The 17,492-nt window shown below is 39.5% G+C and overlaps 1 protein-coding gene across 3 annotated transcripts in view; it reads right to left on the minus strand.

Annotated features, from left to right (window-relative positions):
* The window catches only part of KAT2B (lysine acetyltransferase 2B), a 49,837-nt gene that overhangs the window by 16,956 nt on the left and 15,389 nt on the right, over positions 1–17,492 (minus strand). For all 3 annotated transcript variants that reach the window (XM_061586974.1, XM_061586975.1, XM_061586977.1), the window contains exons 2-8: positions 15,807–15,933; positions 13,319–13,464; positions 11,905–11,994; positions 9,351–9,532; positions 8,143–8,334; positions 3,707–3,813; positions 1,647–1,772 (exon numbers count right to left, since the gene is read on the minus strand). In XM_061586974.1, coding sequence (XP_061442958.1) covers positions 1,647–1,772; positions 3,707–3,813; positions 8,143–8,334; positions 9,351–9,532; positions 11,905–11,994; positions 13,319–13,464; positions 15,807–15,933 — 970 coding nt within the window. The remainder of the gene's footprint in view (positions 1–1,646; positions 1,773–3,706; positions 3,814–8,142; positions 8,335–9,350; positions 9,533–11,904; positions 11,995–13,318; positions 13,465–15,806; positions 15,934–17,492) is intronic.

A 17,492-nucleotide genomic window follows, 5' to 3' on the forward strand; every position in this document is an offset into this window, starting at 1 on the left:
TTTAGGGCCAAGATCAGCTAAAAACAGTCATATTTTCACTTCATTAACTGCTGGGCAGGGGGATGTTGTAGAATCAGATAACTTGAGAGGGAAAATACTTTATCAGCTCAGAATAGAAGATTTCAGACTAGGTCGAATTTCCATAGTTGCACTTGAACAAAACCTGGGCTTCAGTTAAGAAGTGGTGCAGTAGGGGGAGGTGAAACACTCATATCAGGGTCTGTTCTTCCTTTAGGTGGCTTAGTGTCTGTGAGTCAAAGAAAATGTAGATGTATGGCCTTCTCTGTACTGGGGTTTTAACATGGATCACTACTTATTGGTGGCACATGAACAGAGATGTAAGTTTTCTGGAAATTTTGAAGCCATGGGGATGGAATTGAGGGGAATTTTGGGGGGGGGAAATTAGAAGCTTTGAAGGAAATTAAAAATATGCAATAATTTTTTCTGGCATCAAAAGTCATGTTGTTACTTTGGGAACACAAAATGTACTGTACAAAAGTTGGTTTGCTATTATATTATCATGTTTGGTATATTAAAAGTACAGGTTATTGAGACAATAATTACAAATTTAATTTACTTTTTAAAATATTTGTTACATTTGGAGCTACAAGCAGCTGAACTGAAGGAAACCTAGCATCTTTTTCATTTTGTCAATTTAGGAGGAGCAGGCGAAAAACAATAAAAACAGGAGAAACCATCAAGATTACACTAAAAAAAGAGATTGTGTATTCTGAAAATTATTATGTCTCCTCCAGTCCTCCACAGCATCAAGCAGACATAAATCATCCATTTCCATAGAAAGAGCTGAGAAAAAGCGGGGGAGAAACAAGACTCAATGAATATTACATGAAATTTAATTAGTCTCATTTTCTGAGCTTCTTCATATTGGTCATCCTATTTATCATGGACTTTGAAAAACTGAAGGTTTACCTAGCTTGAAATAAGCTTCTATACCCTTTTACATGTCATAGCCCAAACGCTCTGGGGGGGAAAACATAAAAAGGCTTTGGGGAAAAACTGGGGGGGAAACTTTTTTTTCCTGGGCCTTCACATCTCTGCGCTTGAAACATGTGCTTGTGTAGTCAGATAATTTTGGGAAGCATTAGGTATCCCCTGCTCCCTGAAGGCAATGCCAGTTGAATTCCTATAGCCCAATCCTTGTTTCACAAAGTTCAATGGACTACCTCATAGGAAGCCTTCTTAAGAATGTCATTAGAGATTGTAGGCCTCAAATGTGCTTGGGCTGGGAAGGGCCTCCTCTGTCTCTTATCTCCAACATGTATTCCAAAGGTATGGGGGCTGATTGTGGTTTATCTCTGCTGAGGGAAAGTAGCTATGCACACACTCACTTCGTTGCTTCATATGTTTGAGGGCTGAGCTCTGGTAATAGAAAATGCATTCCAGGACTGGATTCTGATCAACCCTGGTTGAAATCAAGCGCTCTAAATAACTTGAAGCAAAACTAATGAACAACAGCCATTAATACTGCAGTACAATGACCAGAACCTTTTTTGTGGCATAACATATCTACATGGGGACATCATTCACAGCTCTACTCTTTCTGAACTCTCATTCACTTTAGTGGAACTTGCTCAGAAGGAATTCCATGCAGAAAATAGCTAAAAGTCTATTGCTGATTATGTTACCTAGGTTTGGGTCCAGTCCAGAAGCAGTCTTGCAAGCAGGACTCATACTTCCAACACTGGATTGCTCTAGAGATGAGGGGCTTGCACTACATGAAACAGACCTTACCACAGGAGGACGGCTAATAGCTACAATCAGACAGAAAGAAAACAACGTATTAATGATCGGCACTAAGTGCACTCAAAGTAGAACTGTGAACAAACGACCTTTTGAAATTCTCTACTCTATTTGTGGACAGGAACTGGGGGGGGGGGCATTTCACCAAATTTCTCCAGGAAAAGGAAACATTCTCCAATAATTTCTCAGGGCTCATCCAGTGGCAGTAGCAGAGGTTTTATTTTTTCCTGCTTTTGTTGTTGTTGCTGCCACTGCAAGTGGAGGTGCCAGCAGCAGCAGCAGCAACTGTGTTGACATCCTGGTCACCATTTTGCATTCTCCACAATGCCCCAGTGAGGGAGGAGGAACGTTGGTCACCATAAAGAAAGGGTGAAGAAAACTCTACAAAAGTGGCCTTTTTCTAGGGCAGGGGTTCTCAAACTGTGGTTCGCAAGCTTCATTCAGGTGGTCTACAACACATTAAATATCCATACTGATTTTTAATTGTATTTTTATTGCTTCTTTTATTTCTTATATTGTATTTTAAGCAATAACAATACAATTAAAATCATACAGCCATCTAAAAAAGGTAAAGGTGTCCCCGCACTTGTAGTGCGAGTCGTTTCCGACTCTTAGGGTGACGTCTTGCGACGTTTACTAGGCAGACCATATATATGGGGTGGGATTGCCAGTTCCTTCCCCGGCCTTTCTTTACCCCTCCCCAACATATGCCGGGCACTCATTTTACCGACCACGGATGGATGGAAGGCTGAGTGGACCTCGACCCCTTTTACCGGAGATTCGACTTCCTCCTTTCGTTGGAATCGAACTCCGTCCGTGAGAAGAGCTTCGGCTGCGTTATCACCGCATACCACTCTGCGCCACGGAGGATCTTTCATACAGCCATCTACCACAGTGCATTACAATTATTACAACAGGCAGAAACCATTTTTAAGTGACTCACCAAGACCACAAACAATTTTCAAGTGGTCCATGGGACCAACTACCCCTCTGTCAATTGTGCGCATAGATCAGTCCAGAAATATTTCTGCTGGCTGGCTGGAGCAATCTCAGGAAATTTCTCAGAAAAATACCTTCTGAGAAATCAGCTCTATTTCAAAGACTTACTATTACAACAATCATATGAGATAAGAGGCTGTCTTAACCCAAACGTTGTTGTGCCTACCCACCCACAGAAAGGGACACGAAACGCCTTATAAGGTCAGACCAATGTTTCATCTAGCTTAGTACTGCCTACAGTGGCTCTCCAGGGTTTCAGGCAGGAGTCTCTCCAAGCCCTACCTGGAGATACTGGGGATTGAACCAAGGACCTTCTGCATGTGAGGCAGATGCTCCATCCCTGAGCTCTGGCCCTTCCCCTTCCCTTCCCCTGGTCCATCTAGCCCGCTACTCTCTGACTGGCAGCTGCAATCACTACACATTCTTCCGAATGGGGATTTCCTGATCAAGAAACAGTAAACTTACTACAGCATTGTAGTAAGTATATTGAAGTAACAGCACTACAAGAATCACAACTGGAATGGCCTGGATAAATAATAATCACCTGTATTTAAGAAACTGTGCTTATCTGTGGTGCAACCCAGTCCACTCATCTCTACTATTAGGGTCAACTAGACATGATTAACAGACGCTTTGTTGTTTGTTATGGAAAGGGGGGTGCTATGGAGGGGGGAGGTTTAAGTCTTTCTTACCCTAACAGATTCCTGTCAAAATCCCCTCTTTGAAGTTATTTGCATTTTCAGGGAATCCTCCATTTGTGCTAATGGGAGCTTTCCTGAAAATGCAAATAGCAGCTTCAGGGGGGGGGGGGGTTGTCTGGAAGAGAAAGAGTTAAATTTCCCGCCCTAACCCACACATTCTCAAGGCTGCTCAGGCTTTCCCCATATGTTAAGTGCATTCATGTCTAGTCTGACCCTTATCCTGCCCTACATGATGTTACATTTACCTGTCTCGATGCCTAGCTGGCCACTTCGAGAAGAGGTGGTTATGAAATCTGAATCCCAGATAGGAGAACTTTGACTATACACCTCTTCCTCAAGCATGGATAGGAACCTTAACACAGAAGTTGAAGCAAAATTAATATATGAATATATTCTTGGTAATCTCTACCAAGAAAACACATCTTGTTTCATCATAGCAATAATTTCAGAAACAGGAACAAATTCAGCAACATAAAACACTATTAGCAAAATGGCCCATTCCAAATTTATGATGACACATAAAAACAAGTGACAGAAAAATTATAGTACTGGTGTGAAATAATTTGCTTAGGTGTTTTAATGCATTTCTTAAACGCTTATAAAATTTTTGGAGTTACTCCAGTCATTGTTACTCATCACAACTGCCAGCGATATTTGTCACCACTATTCTTGTTTTTTCCCCTTCTCTGCATTGTATAAAGTCATTTATGGTACGATCCTATACATGTCTACTCAGAAGTAAGTCCCTGTAAGTTCAATAAGGCTGACTCCCAGGTAAGTGGGACTATAGCCTTAGCAGCTCAGTTCTGGCCTATTTCCTATACCAAGAATGAAGAATCTGGCTCTCCAGGTGATGTTGGACTACAACTCCCATTAGCCTCAGCCAGCATGGCCAGTGTTTAGTGGTTACAGTGTTGGACTGTGAACAGGGAGAACAGGGTTCAAATCCACACTCAGCCATGAAGTTCATTGGGTGACTTTGGGCCAATCACTGTCTCCAAGCCTAACCTACCTCACAGGGTAGCTGTGAGGAAGAAAATTGGGATATAAATGTAATAATTAATAATAAATACTCAAGGATGGTAGGAACTATAGTCCAGCAGCCCCTGAAGGGCCACCAGTTTCTCATCCCTGGTTTAGAACTATTAAGGGTGACTTTTATCTCCTGTTTTGTCCTTCTCCACAGCCTGGGACCCTTCCTACATAGAGCTGTTGCCTGGAAGGTAACAAGCAAACAACTAAACTCCCTAGCAACACATGTTAACAAACACTGGAAAGCTTTTACTATTTAACCCTGTAATACAACATTCTTATCTCTAAGAAATGTAAACAAGCACTGACAACATATTTATACTGATATTATAGGTCCTGTCAGGCAACCAATCACATTTTGGGAATAACACCACAGGGCTTCCTTTGAAATATCAAAATATTTGACCAGGATATACATTAAGATAACAATAAAGCAATAGAAGGAAACCTTCATACTATTTAAGATACGCCTGCTTAAACCTTTCCTTGAAGTCTGTTGAGAATCCTGCTTTGAAAAAAAAAGAACCCACTCAGAATTCTAAACTGCAGTTTGACCAGCTGAGTCAGACATTTGGTTAATAGGCTATGGCTACAGAATGAAAACATTGCTCACAGCAAGGATGAATATCAAAAATGGTAAGGCTTTGTGTAAGGCTACAATCCAACAGGCATTTCCCTAGGAGTAAGCCCCATCAAACTCAATGGGACTTATTTCTAATTAGACATTGTATAAAATTATAGTAAAGTAAACCATGGTTTATGAAGCCAAGAACAATCATCGGGGCCAAGGGCTTCTCCCATTGCATATTGACTACCGTGAAAAGATCCTGGGAATGACAGTGGGAGAATGCTATTTACCTCAAGTCCTACCTGTGGCCTTCCCATAGGCATCTGGTTGGCAATTGTGGATGCTGAACAAAAATAGGTCTTTGATCTGATCCAGTACAGCTCTTATGTTTAGAGTTTCTCATTACACCTGGGTTAGAGAACTCTGGACAAATTTTGATTTTTTTTAAAAAGAGAGGAAAATAAGCCAGGATCACATGGTTCAGATGCAACAGGCAACTCTAGCTTAACACAAGTCAGGCTCTCCATACCAAAGCCAGCAGGGGAGGTATGCTTGGCCCCGATGCTCATTTGCAGCTTCATAAACCATGGTTTATGAAACCTTCAGTGATTGATTGAGTGAATTTCTCTTTCATGCAAAACAACAAAAATGGATTATTCATTAGTAAGGATTGACACACCAATATATTAACAGCCTGCCTAAAACAACATTATGACACTCTCAATCAGGTTGATTTGTAGCATACTTCAAGATGTGTTAGTCTTATAATTGCCTTCAGTGGGATAGACAGATGACATTTGCTGTGATTATGTCACTGTGCTCAGACTCAGGTGTATCCTGATCAGCCCCTAGTCCAGCCATCCCCAAACTTGTGCCCCCCAGATGATTTGGACTCTAACTCCCATCTGTTCCAGCCAGCAAGGCCAATGGTCACAGATGGTGGGAGCTGTAGACCAAAACATCTGGAGGGCACCAGGTTGGGGAAGTCTATCCCCATCTCATACTAAGGAGAAAACCAGCTTTTCAAGCATATACACATGCACACACAACAGGGCATGGTGACAGCAGCGAGTGGCTTTTGCAAATAGGTTTTGTCAGCTCAAGAAAAAGGACAAGTGGAATATGAACAAATTCTGAAAATGGAAGAAACTGTTCCATGAGATAGCTATTTTTTTCTATCTCATCAACAGTGACAAAGGGCTGTACTAATAATGATGATTCTGAGTTTGCTTCATTCTCATGCAACCCCAGATACACAGGCATCAACATCTGTTTTATCCTTATCCCTTTTCTCTCTGAAAGACCCAAGTGTGTGGAAGCTTGCAACATTACGCATTTAACTTGTCTCATTAGAGACATCATCTTGCTAATGCTTCTCCATGATGAAACAGTCACTATTAAAAAGCAGTGTCTTGCTGCTGAATGATTTCTTCTTTGCTAAACCAGCAGCGTTGAAAAAAGTAATTACATACCTTTTGCTATTGTTCCACTAATGTGTTTGACATGCAAGCAGTCATGAATAAATTACTCCTATTACAGTACAATTATTATGTAAACTGACATCTTCATGGCTTTACCACCAAGCTGCACAGCAAGACACACAACAATTAAGTCACAGTGGAATATGTTGATATGAATTAGCTCTAAAAGAACAGGCTAGTTAGTAGCTTCTGCTAATTAGTGAAAATGCAACCAAGGGAAACAGTAAATATTTTTACTTATTAGTGTACAAAAAGTCCATCCTCAAAACCTACCATAAACTAATACGATATGAAATATTTATATTAAATGGCAGTCTTTTGAAAAACACAAAATATGTAAAAAAAATATGTAACAAAATACAGCCTGTTCAAGCCTAAAGTGAATTTGCTTTGTATACGTTAAATCATAGCAAATGTTTAAAAGGTAAAGGTGTCCCCGCACTTGTAGTGCGAGTCGTTTCCGACTCTTAGGGTGACAAAAGAACATAAGAAGAGCCTGCTGGATCAGGCCAGTGGCCCATCTAGTCCAGCATCCTGTTCTCACAGTGGCCAACCAGGTGCCTGGGGGAAGACGTTTACTAGGCAGACCGTGTATATGGGGTGGGCTTGCCAGTTCCTTCCCTGGCCTTTCTTTACCCCCCCAGCATATGCCAGGTACTCATTTTACTGACCACGGATGGATGGAAGGCTGAGTGGACCTCGATCCCTTTTACCAGAGATTCGACTTCCTCCTTCCGTTGAAATCGAACTCCGGCCGTGAGCAGAGCTTTCGGCTGCGTTACCACCGCTTACCACTCTGCGTCACAGAGGATCTTCAGCAAATGTTTAGCTATGGTTCAATATGACATGGAAAACTGGCCAGTTACAGTCAACCTATGAAGTTTTGGAACCGTGAAGCTCATTTTGAGTCTTGAACAGAAACAGAAAAATTTGATCAAGTCATAATATTGTAGAATTTATCTTGATTTGTGAAATTCATCAATTTTCACTGCACGTCATCTCAGAAATGTCTGGCTTAAATCCTACATTTTTGCCCCTTGGACAGAAGCTCTCTCTATCCACCCTGTCAAAACTTAGGTTCCAAGCCAATGTTTATCACATAATGTATAAATTATATATATATATTAACATCACTTAATGGACAGATTTCACTGTTTTTGAAAATATTTATTTCAATGCATTTTTCCTGCGTTTCTGTCCATGCAAACAAAACGATGTATAATGGCCCATTTCACATGCAACACTAAGCCAAACCATGCACAGTTGCAGACCGCAGGTATGGGCTGGCAAATGCTTAGCTATTTGTGGTGCTCATGTGCAAGTATTTGTGGACTGCACCCTTTATACCTAGCAAGACAAAAGGATTAAATTACTGTTAGTTGGATCATGACAGGCTACCTCTGCTGGATACTCCTCTGAATCCAACCCTACATGTGAAGTAAAACCTGATACATTTTTCTTCAGACTTAGTGCTAAAAAAGAGGCAATGGTATTCCTCTTTTTTCCCCTTGGAAACAGTTATAACTGGCAATGATCATATTTAAAGAGGAGCATGTCAATTTCAAGTTAATGAGGAAGTTCACAACTAAAAAAAAATTACTTTGGAAAATGTGTGAGGATTAGCGTCCGTTTCTCAGGAGGAAGTTTGTCTTTTTCCTGTCTTGCATGTTCTAGAAGTTGCCTTCTCATGACGGTAAAGACTGAACGCAGCAGTGTTCTCCCAAAAACCTGTGTGGTTTCATATCGAGGTAGACTGTCACAAAACTGGGGGACATTGCAGTAACACAACCACCTGCAAAGAGAAAAATATTAAGATACAATAAATCCACGCAACTGACCTAAACTAGTATGAAAAATGTATCATTTGAAAACCAGCTGACTATTCGCTTTATATTGATTCACTTAATAGAACAATTTATTGAATCATCTTGGCAGCAGTATATTTAACAAATATCCTAAATTTTTACATCATATACTGCAATAAACCCAGTTAGAAGGCAAATTTAAATTCTGTAGATGCATATACCCTAGAAACTTTCTAGTAGGTTCAAGTCATAGCAGAACTGCCAAACTGGATCAAAAGTAAACTACTGGTCTCCACCATCTTCTGATGGTGACTAACCAAATGTCACAAGGTAGGAATTATGGCAATAGCCTAGCCCTGCTGCCATTCTCTAGCTTTTGATCATCATAGGTATATTGCACTGGAACTTATAGGTTGTGCTTTTGGCTACTACAGCTTGTACCTACTAGCAGACTTGTTCTCCACATATTTACTTGATCTGTTTTAAACCCAGTAAATAAATAAATACAAAATTAAGCATGTTTGTTCCAATGTGCCTTTTATTGTTGTTGTTATGTGCCTTCAAGTCGATTACAACTTATGGCGACTCTATGAATCAGCGACCTCCAGTAGCATCTGTCATGAACCACCCTGTTCAGATCTTGTAAGTTCAGGTCTGTAGCTTCCTTTATGGAATCAATCCATTTCTTGTTTGGTCTTCCTCTTTTTCTACTCCCTTCTGTTTTTCCCAGCATTATTGCCTTTTCTAGTGAATCATGTTTTCTCATTATGTGTCCAAAGTATGATAACCTCAGTTTCATCATTTTAGCTTCTAGTGATAGTTCTGGTTTAATTTGTTCTAACACCCAATTTGTCTTTTTCGAGGTCCATAGTATGCGCAAAGCTCTCCTCCAACACCACATTTCAAATGAATGCTTTATACTGTATATATATAAGAAGAGCTACTATTTACAGGACCTGATCCTACAAGAGGCAAGTAAAAACCTGAAGCGAGATTTTATTACCTTGTGTAGTTCACTTTATAGCTAGCAATGTCATCATTAGGTGACCTCTGTCTTCGCTGGGAAGGTGTCTCCAGGTGCCAGTAGTTGATGCGATTTAGAAACATTTTAGCCAGCTCTACTATTGTTTGTCTCTCTTTTGATGGTAGGTGGCTAAATTTGTACTGCACAAAATTATTAACTCCCTTAAAGAGATAGAAAATGAGGACAGATTTAAGATATTATCTTGGCTTACTAGTTGTCTTATTTGTAGAGGATTAGACTCCAAATGCATATTTCCTATTTAAAATTTGTGTTCTCTCTAGTGGCTAGCTAAGCTCTTGTTTACATTTGTTTTTGGAAATCCAAGCAGCATGGTGGCTTGGGTCAATAATATTTAGAAGAGAGACCAAAACAGCCTCTTACAGAAGAGGAAAGAACTGACTTTTTCCTCACAGACATCCCCACAGATGTCATTTGGCTAATGATCATGCCATTGGCTGTCACAGATTATTTGACTAACAATCTATGATTAGAAATTAATTTCTGACCCATGACAACTATTTAACTACTTTTATTTTTATTTTAGGGAATGGATCAGAGAACAATGACCAGGAAGGAAATTCCCATGTAATAGACAGTATTTTGCAGTTATTCTTAAGGCATCTGAAAGTATCTCTAAAGGCAGTAGGCTCAAATCACACTCTCATTCCATTTTACAGCACACGAGTCCTTTTTAGGGTTCCCATTCCCTTAGCAGTGCCTCCTTTCAGATTGATACTGACCACACATTGACCACCACCATTAAATCATAGATCACATCTGTCTCCATTAAATGAACAATAAAAACCATGGATACAATGTATTCCAGGACTGTCATGGCACACAAACATGGACCTGAAGCACAGATCTTTATTGAGCCTCATAATTTTTACAAGGTGTCCCCTCAATACCACATCTAATCATAGATCACTTCTGTGTCCAACAATCTGTTCTGTGATTTGCTGATGGTTTTGTTGTTAACCTATGTAAAAATCATGAAAACCTATGAGGTCCATGCCTCAGATTCATGTTTTTGAAGTGCTGGCAAGCACCAGATTTGTTATTTTTTACTTTGCAGTCTACCAGTGCAAACTTTAACCTGATGATTGGAGGGGGGCATGTGAACTTCAGTTCAAGATGATCTACTTTAATTCTACTGGATCTGACTTTTACTCAGACCCTATAGAAAAGCTAAGTGTGTGTGTGTGCACACAAGCTTTCTCTCTGTCTATCTGTTCGGGCGCAGGAGTGACTTGGAGGAGAGATGTAATCAGAAGGGGTGGTGCACATGGCTCTCTGTCAAAATTCCACATATAAAACCCGATTTAGTACACCTGAAGACCATGGCTGGCATTCAGAGAGGCATGCACAGCTGCTCAGCTTGTACACAGAGTTTTAAGCTTCCCTGTTGAAGCAGCAGCCTACCCTCCATCCTTGGCAACTCCCAAAAATATCTTCCCAAAGTCAGGAAAATCATTCAAAGCAGTACCTTTAAGGTACAATGGACTGCTACTGGAAGAAATGCACCCGCAAATGTGTGGAAGGGGGCAGGGCTGTATCTCACCCAGCAACTGCAATCCATAAGTTCATATGTGCATGGGGCTACCACTGCTACTCACAGCAGGCTCAGCTAAGTGAGTGTTCCCTGTTCATAACCAATAACACTTTTGCATAAATCCAATCTGCAAGAGCCAGGCTAACGCGAGTCAAAATAACATGGCATAGTTAGTCTGTAAACTTTAGTTTTTTTGTTTTTCACTGGAATTGCAACTGTGTACTTGATCTGTAACAACACCAATATTCCTAGAACTTGTTCAGGACCTTAGTTTCTAAAGATATCAGCAACCTTCCTAGGGTCTTATAGTGATACAAATTGCTACCCTCTTTTTATTGTTAATGGTGGATTTTCTAATTTAGAAGATGCCTTTTCCATTCAATTGCCAGGGGCACTGAACTATAGAACAAAGGTCTCTCTGCAGACATGTACAAAAGAATACTAAGATTGCTGCTTAAACTAAAGATAATAATTACAAATAAAAGTTGAAATCTGAAATACATGAACTGATCTATGATGTCTACAGGCACACAAAAAAAGGAGGAGACTATTTTAATATGAACCTAACACGTTCATAAACAAGAAAGTGTCTTGTGGCACCATAAACAGACCAACGCATTTATTATAGCATTAGTTTTCAACGACCACAGTCCACTTCATCAGATGCAGGAAGTGTAATCCTGAACTGGAAAGCATGTGTCCCAATTCAGGAATACGTTTCACACATCTGATGAAGCGCACTATGGTCCATGAAAACTAATGCTAAAATAAATGTGTTAGTCTGTTTACAGTGCCCCAAGTCTTTTTGCTGTTTTTGCTACAACAGACAAATATAGCCATCCTCCTAGAAATTAAATATTCAAGTGTATTTTCTGACAACATAAGGAAATTATTATATTCCTATATCGCCAGGGGCCCTAATATCTCTGTTTTAAAATGCTAGATAAAAGCAGATAGGAGATGCCTCTATATGTACTTTACCTGTTCAATACTAGGCTTCTCAAACGGGGGGCTTTCCAAAGATCCTTCTACAACAGGTTTTCCCATCTGTAATATACACTTCCTCAAAAGCTGTTGAAAATAGGGTTTTGTAAAGATAATCATAATAAAAAAGATTAATGACTTTAAATAAAAATGTGATAGTCAATGAAATGAGTTTGCTTATTACATTTTTATCCCACTGTTTCTCTAAGCAGCTCAGGGTGGCTTACATGGTTTCCCTCACCCTATTTTATCCTTACATCAACTCAAAGAGGTAGGTTAGACTGAGAGATAGTGAGAGCCCGAAATCACCCAGTGAGCTTCTTGGTGGGGGTGGGGTATTTTATATATTATTTACTTAGAACATTCCTTAATTGCTTAATACTCAAACAAACCTCAAAGCGAGGTACAAAACTGAAATCAAATACAACACTATATGTTAACAAATTCTAAAAAAATCCTAAAAAAAATCATACTATCCAACCAATAAATGCACAATTACACACCCATTCACAACCCTCAGTACAAAATCCCAGCCAACCACTTTCCACATCAAAGACAACTTACTTGATAAACGCTCATACAGCCTTGGATTTCAAATTTTAAAAAAAAATTCTTCCCAGTTCTAGTCCAATACTACAATTACACTACCCTGAATTACTTTGTATATAAAATACTCTTACACCGACCACTGTTTATTATGTAGGCTACTGGAATACACAGAAAACAAAAATAACTAAGTAAGGGCCATTTCAGCAAAATCACTTTTGAAATTGAAAGCCATCTGAGGCTGACTGATCTCATATGGGTCAAATCATGAGTTCCCACTTCACAACAGAAGCACACATTATTCACGCTTCCGCTTTCCTCAATTCTGTGTAAGATAAGAATCTCTATGGTTGCAAAGACTGTGTGAATAGTACTAAAAAAATTGCTAGCAAAATAGGATTGATTTGGGATCACAGAGTTGCATCCAACAAAGTCATCCTGTTGTCGCAGGGACTTCCATTTGCACAATTGAACTTCCCCTCCCTCTCCTCCCTGCATCCCACCAATCTGTTCTGGTGGTTTCCTCCAGGGGGCCTGAGGGATGAGCAGGGGGAGCAGAAATTCCATTGCTCAAATGGATGGCCCTGTGAGAACAGGATGACTTCGTTGGATACAACCTATAACAACATTACCTGCAGATTCTATAATCTACAGTGAAGACACTATGTCTTCTACGATAGAAGGATCAAGTCCAGAATTATTGTTATACTGGATCTAAGCCAAATACAGTGCACTATTAGATGATAATATTGATACAGAAACACTAACCAATACATTGATAGGGAAACACTGAACAATTTCTTTGTATGTTTTATGCAAGGCTGCAGCACTGAATTTATTTTGACAAACAAAAAGGACAACTTGCCTTGAACAAGTAGAAGTAGACTTGCTTGGTGTCTGCATCTTCTTCTTTGTGAACACAGGTGAAGAGATACTCAACATCCAGCACAATCCCCAACAGCCTGTTCATTTCTTCTTCTGAGACATTCTCCAAATGGGAAACGTGAGCCGCTAAACAAACAAGTAAATCTAAAGCTTACAAGAGAAGGTTTGAGCAAATGGAAGCATTTATCCATTTTTTGTTAAATGTCATTAAACTGGCCTGTCTCAGGAATTGGCAACTGACACACATAAGCCAGATCTGGCCCATGAAAAATCTTTTCCAAATATAGACAGAAAGTCTATATGCCTACAAAATTTGCCAAAGGTTTCACCGGGAAGAAAACAAAAGTCACGAACAAATCAAGTATGTTCCACTTCAAAACAGTTACTGTCAGATTTATTCCTTGATGTTTCTCCTGTTCTCTACAGTGTGCCATTAAAATGCTCCATAGCTGAGAACATATTGATCTTTTACTGTATGACACAAAGGCTGTACCCACATCTTTACTGTGTGAATGTTCCTGACAAATTCGTATGTGAAAGATGTCTGCATGTGATTTGGCTACAGTTTAGAAATGTGAGGAGCCCTTAAACTTATCCTGAATGGTATTGTCAAACTGAGATTTCTTACTGATTTCTTCCTATGATACATATACATCTCAGGCATATGCAAAAGATTATTTGCAAGATCTCAGGAGCAACTTTGTTTATCGGAACAAATTAATTCTCCCAAATATCATCAGGTTGCGCTAAGAATGCACAGGTGCTATATGTTAATAACTTGGAACAAAATTCTTTCCTAGCCTACAAGCAACATGTTCCTGAGAACTTAAGAAAAGCAAATGCTTTTATGTCTTAAAAGCTTAATAAATGGTGGTTATAACCATCTAGCAGCAGGAAGCTAATTGGGAAATTAGTTACACTGTCATTTTAATGACAGCACTTTTGAACTGTAAAGACACTTCTGTCATCAACTCCTATTCTCAATAGATTATCTATTCTCTGCAAAGTGGAGAAGAAGGAGTCAGACATTTCTGAGCCTGTTCAGACTCCAGGTCTTTTTGTCCCTGTAAATCTAACTAAATATATCCAAATCCATTGTTTCAGTGGCCCTATGCTGTTATAAAAAAAGCCATTCTGCCTTCAGCTCTATGGTATTTAATGCTACCTCTATTCCTCACAAGTAAAGGGAATATTAGATAATGCCTTATTACACAGATATTCCACAATCATTAGCAGGCAAATCATGGCAAGCTATTTTCAATTTTAAAATATTTGTGTTTCAGACATGACAGTACTGAGTTTTAGCTTGGTTTGTACATTTTTGCATCTTGCTTGCGTACTTCTGGCTGTCAGTTTTTGGTGCAAACTGTCCATCTAAAATTGCTGAAGAACCTGCTAACAAGCAAGAGCAGAATGAAATTATATTCTCTGTTGGAATCTTGTGATGCTTCTCCCTTTGTTACTTCTGGTTATCCACACTTGGCTGACTCACACAGGTATGTATATAGCCTTCAGATCATTCTGTTTTATTTTTGCAGTTGAACATGTCTTGGATTTAAATTTATTTTGTTCACATTTGTGTGACATGACAGGAAAACGCTGTTCAAAGAGCTTGATCCGGGAAGGCTATCTCATGCACACAAAATCCTTACCCAAATCCAGGTTGGTATATGTAGCAAAACAAGCAGCAATGGCTCTTATTATCTGAACGTAGCTTTCACCATGGTAAAGCTCGTAAATGTCCATAGAAACCACTACACTTGAAAAATGAATATATGTGTAGATGTGATTTGACTTCTTGGCTAATAAAGTCAGCAGTTTCTGCTTTAAGCTTTCATACTCTAGCCTTGAAAGTAACTTTGGAAACTCACCCATAGCATACACTTCTTTATAGTGCTTTTTTCCTTTTTTGGTTATTACAAAGAATTTTAAAGTGCTACATGACTCAGGTATTTCATGTTCCTGAATAAAGGGGGGAGGCTATATATACATATGCTGCAGAATCACACATGACTTCCTAACAAGTATACATATGTGCAACAAGAACAAAAATAGGATTATTACACATACGATAACAAAAACAATAGAAATGAATTATAACTAAAATGAGAACCAAAACTTGAGAGTTTTGAAAAACATATCATCCTTTAGGTTGATACATATCTATTGGAGGGTGGAGGCTTCTAATAATTAAACTATGTCCTGTTATACAGTTTTGGGCCCCTGCAGAATTACTGAACATCCTGTCTTCTGTTCTCATACTGTTCTCAGCTGTGACATACTTTCGGCTACATCACTCGCATTGCTAATCATGAAAATAAGCACATGCGTATTTTGAATTTGGTATATTTATCTCTGTTTGTTTGCTTTGATTTACTGGGACCTTCCCTGAGCCTTTGGCATTGGGCAGGCTATGAACTTCAAACAAATACAAAGAAATCCCAGAAGAAAAATGCTATAAAACCTACCTAGTGCATGATTACAGCTACGGCACGGTTCGATAAGACTCACAACTGCCTGCTGCAGATCTGCCCTGGGTGGAGTGGGAGGTGGATTGGGGTTTTTCCAGCCATTACATTTACAAGATTCCTCAGCCTGTAATTTTTAAAAAGCAGTGGGTAGGGAGAAAAAGTCAGGCACAAACACAAACACAAAGAAATCGCATGAGTTTGGATAGTGTAAATGTTTTGCATATTGCTAGTAGAGTTAAGGAGAGCTTTTACGTTGCTACAACATAGCTATTTTCTTACTTTTTGTAAGATGTGCTTGTGTATATACACAAACACAGATTAACAACACAAGAAAAGCCCTGCTGGATCAGACCAAAGGCCCATCTAGTCCAGCATCCAGTTCTCACAGGTTGCTCTAGACAATCTGTTCACTGTGCATTCATTCTGATTTGTTCGTGGAGAGATTAGACTGCGTTGACAATTTAATGAACTTTACTCTTATTTGCTTGCAGGAAGCCTAGATGACACTGTGTCAAAGCAAGTGTTATCCCACACTTTCCATTGCGTTTTCCAGTCACTTGCCTTATCGCAAAAAGTCCAGTCTTTGGGGAAAGTGGGTTAATTTTGCAAGCTCCAAATCAGCTTTAATTGCACAATAGGAATTTGCTGGTATGTGAGGGGATCCCACCTGAAGATAGTGGCAATCTAGAAGTGGCCCACAGTAGCCGATTAAATGCCTATGGGAAGCCGACAAGCAGGATTCCCAGCAACCGGCATTCACAGCACACTGTTTCTGACAATGGAGGGATAACATAGCCATCATGCTATCAGCCACTGATAACCTTATCTTCTGCTTATGGAAGAGGAGGGGGGTGATAGTCCCCCAGTTCCCCCTGAAGTCATAGGCATCCCATGAGCATCTGCTCTGAAGAGTTAGAGGGCCCTCCGTACAGCATGGCTGGACAGAGACTAAGTGAAAACTGCTCCCCCTCCATTTTCCATGAATGGGGAGCCTCTGCTGGATCACAGCCCCTTCTGTTCACAAAAGAGTGACTCTGGATCCAAGCCACTATATAAAGATTATATACAGTATATTTTATATATAAAATGTAAAGCAACCAACTCTCACGGGATTGATAAACAATAGCTGTGGAAAAAGTATTGGCTGAAAAAAAAGTAGACTAGTTCTTCAGTCATTAATGAATCAAACACTACGCTGCAGATCTTGGCATGTGATATGATGCATCTAACCTTTCATTTACAGTGTTAAAGTTTTCTTACCTTTGAATGATTACACACATCAGAAATACTGTTCAATTCTACTGGGAATTCCCCATACATTTTAATGCAAACTTCCACAAACATAACATTAAACCCTACAATTTTTTCTGAGGCCCATCATGATTCCTTGTATCTCAAACATAACATACTGAGAAAACCTGGCATTGCTACTGAAGCAATTCACACATCGCAATGCCAAAGTGTCAGTGACACATTACTGCAAAATTCCCCATTAATTTTGCTACAGCGAATAATGTGCTTTTGCATATACTGTTTATATTACAGCAATCTGCAGATGCCACAAAAACCCCTGTTATGATGCAGTCTTTCATCTTTCAAGAAATCAAGGTTTTCTCTCCCTGCCCCACCACGTTCGACTTTTCTTATCACCCAGTTTAAAAGTTCTAACAGCAGGACCAGTAA

Source organism: Rhineura floridana, chromosome 10 (assembly GCF_030035675.1).
Source record: "Rhineura floridana isolate rRhiFlo1 chromosome 10, rRhiFlo1.hap2, whole genome shotgun sequence".
Lineage (NCBI taxonomy): Eukaryota > Metazoa > Chordata > Lepidosauria > Squamata > Rhineuridae > Rhineura > Rhineura floridana.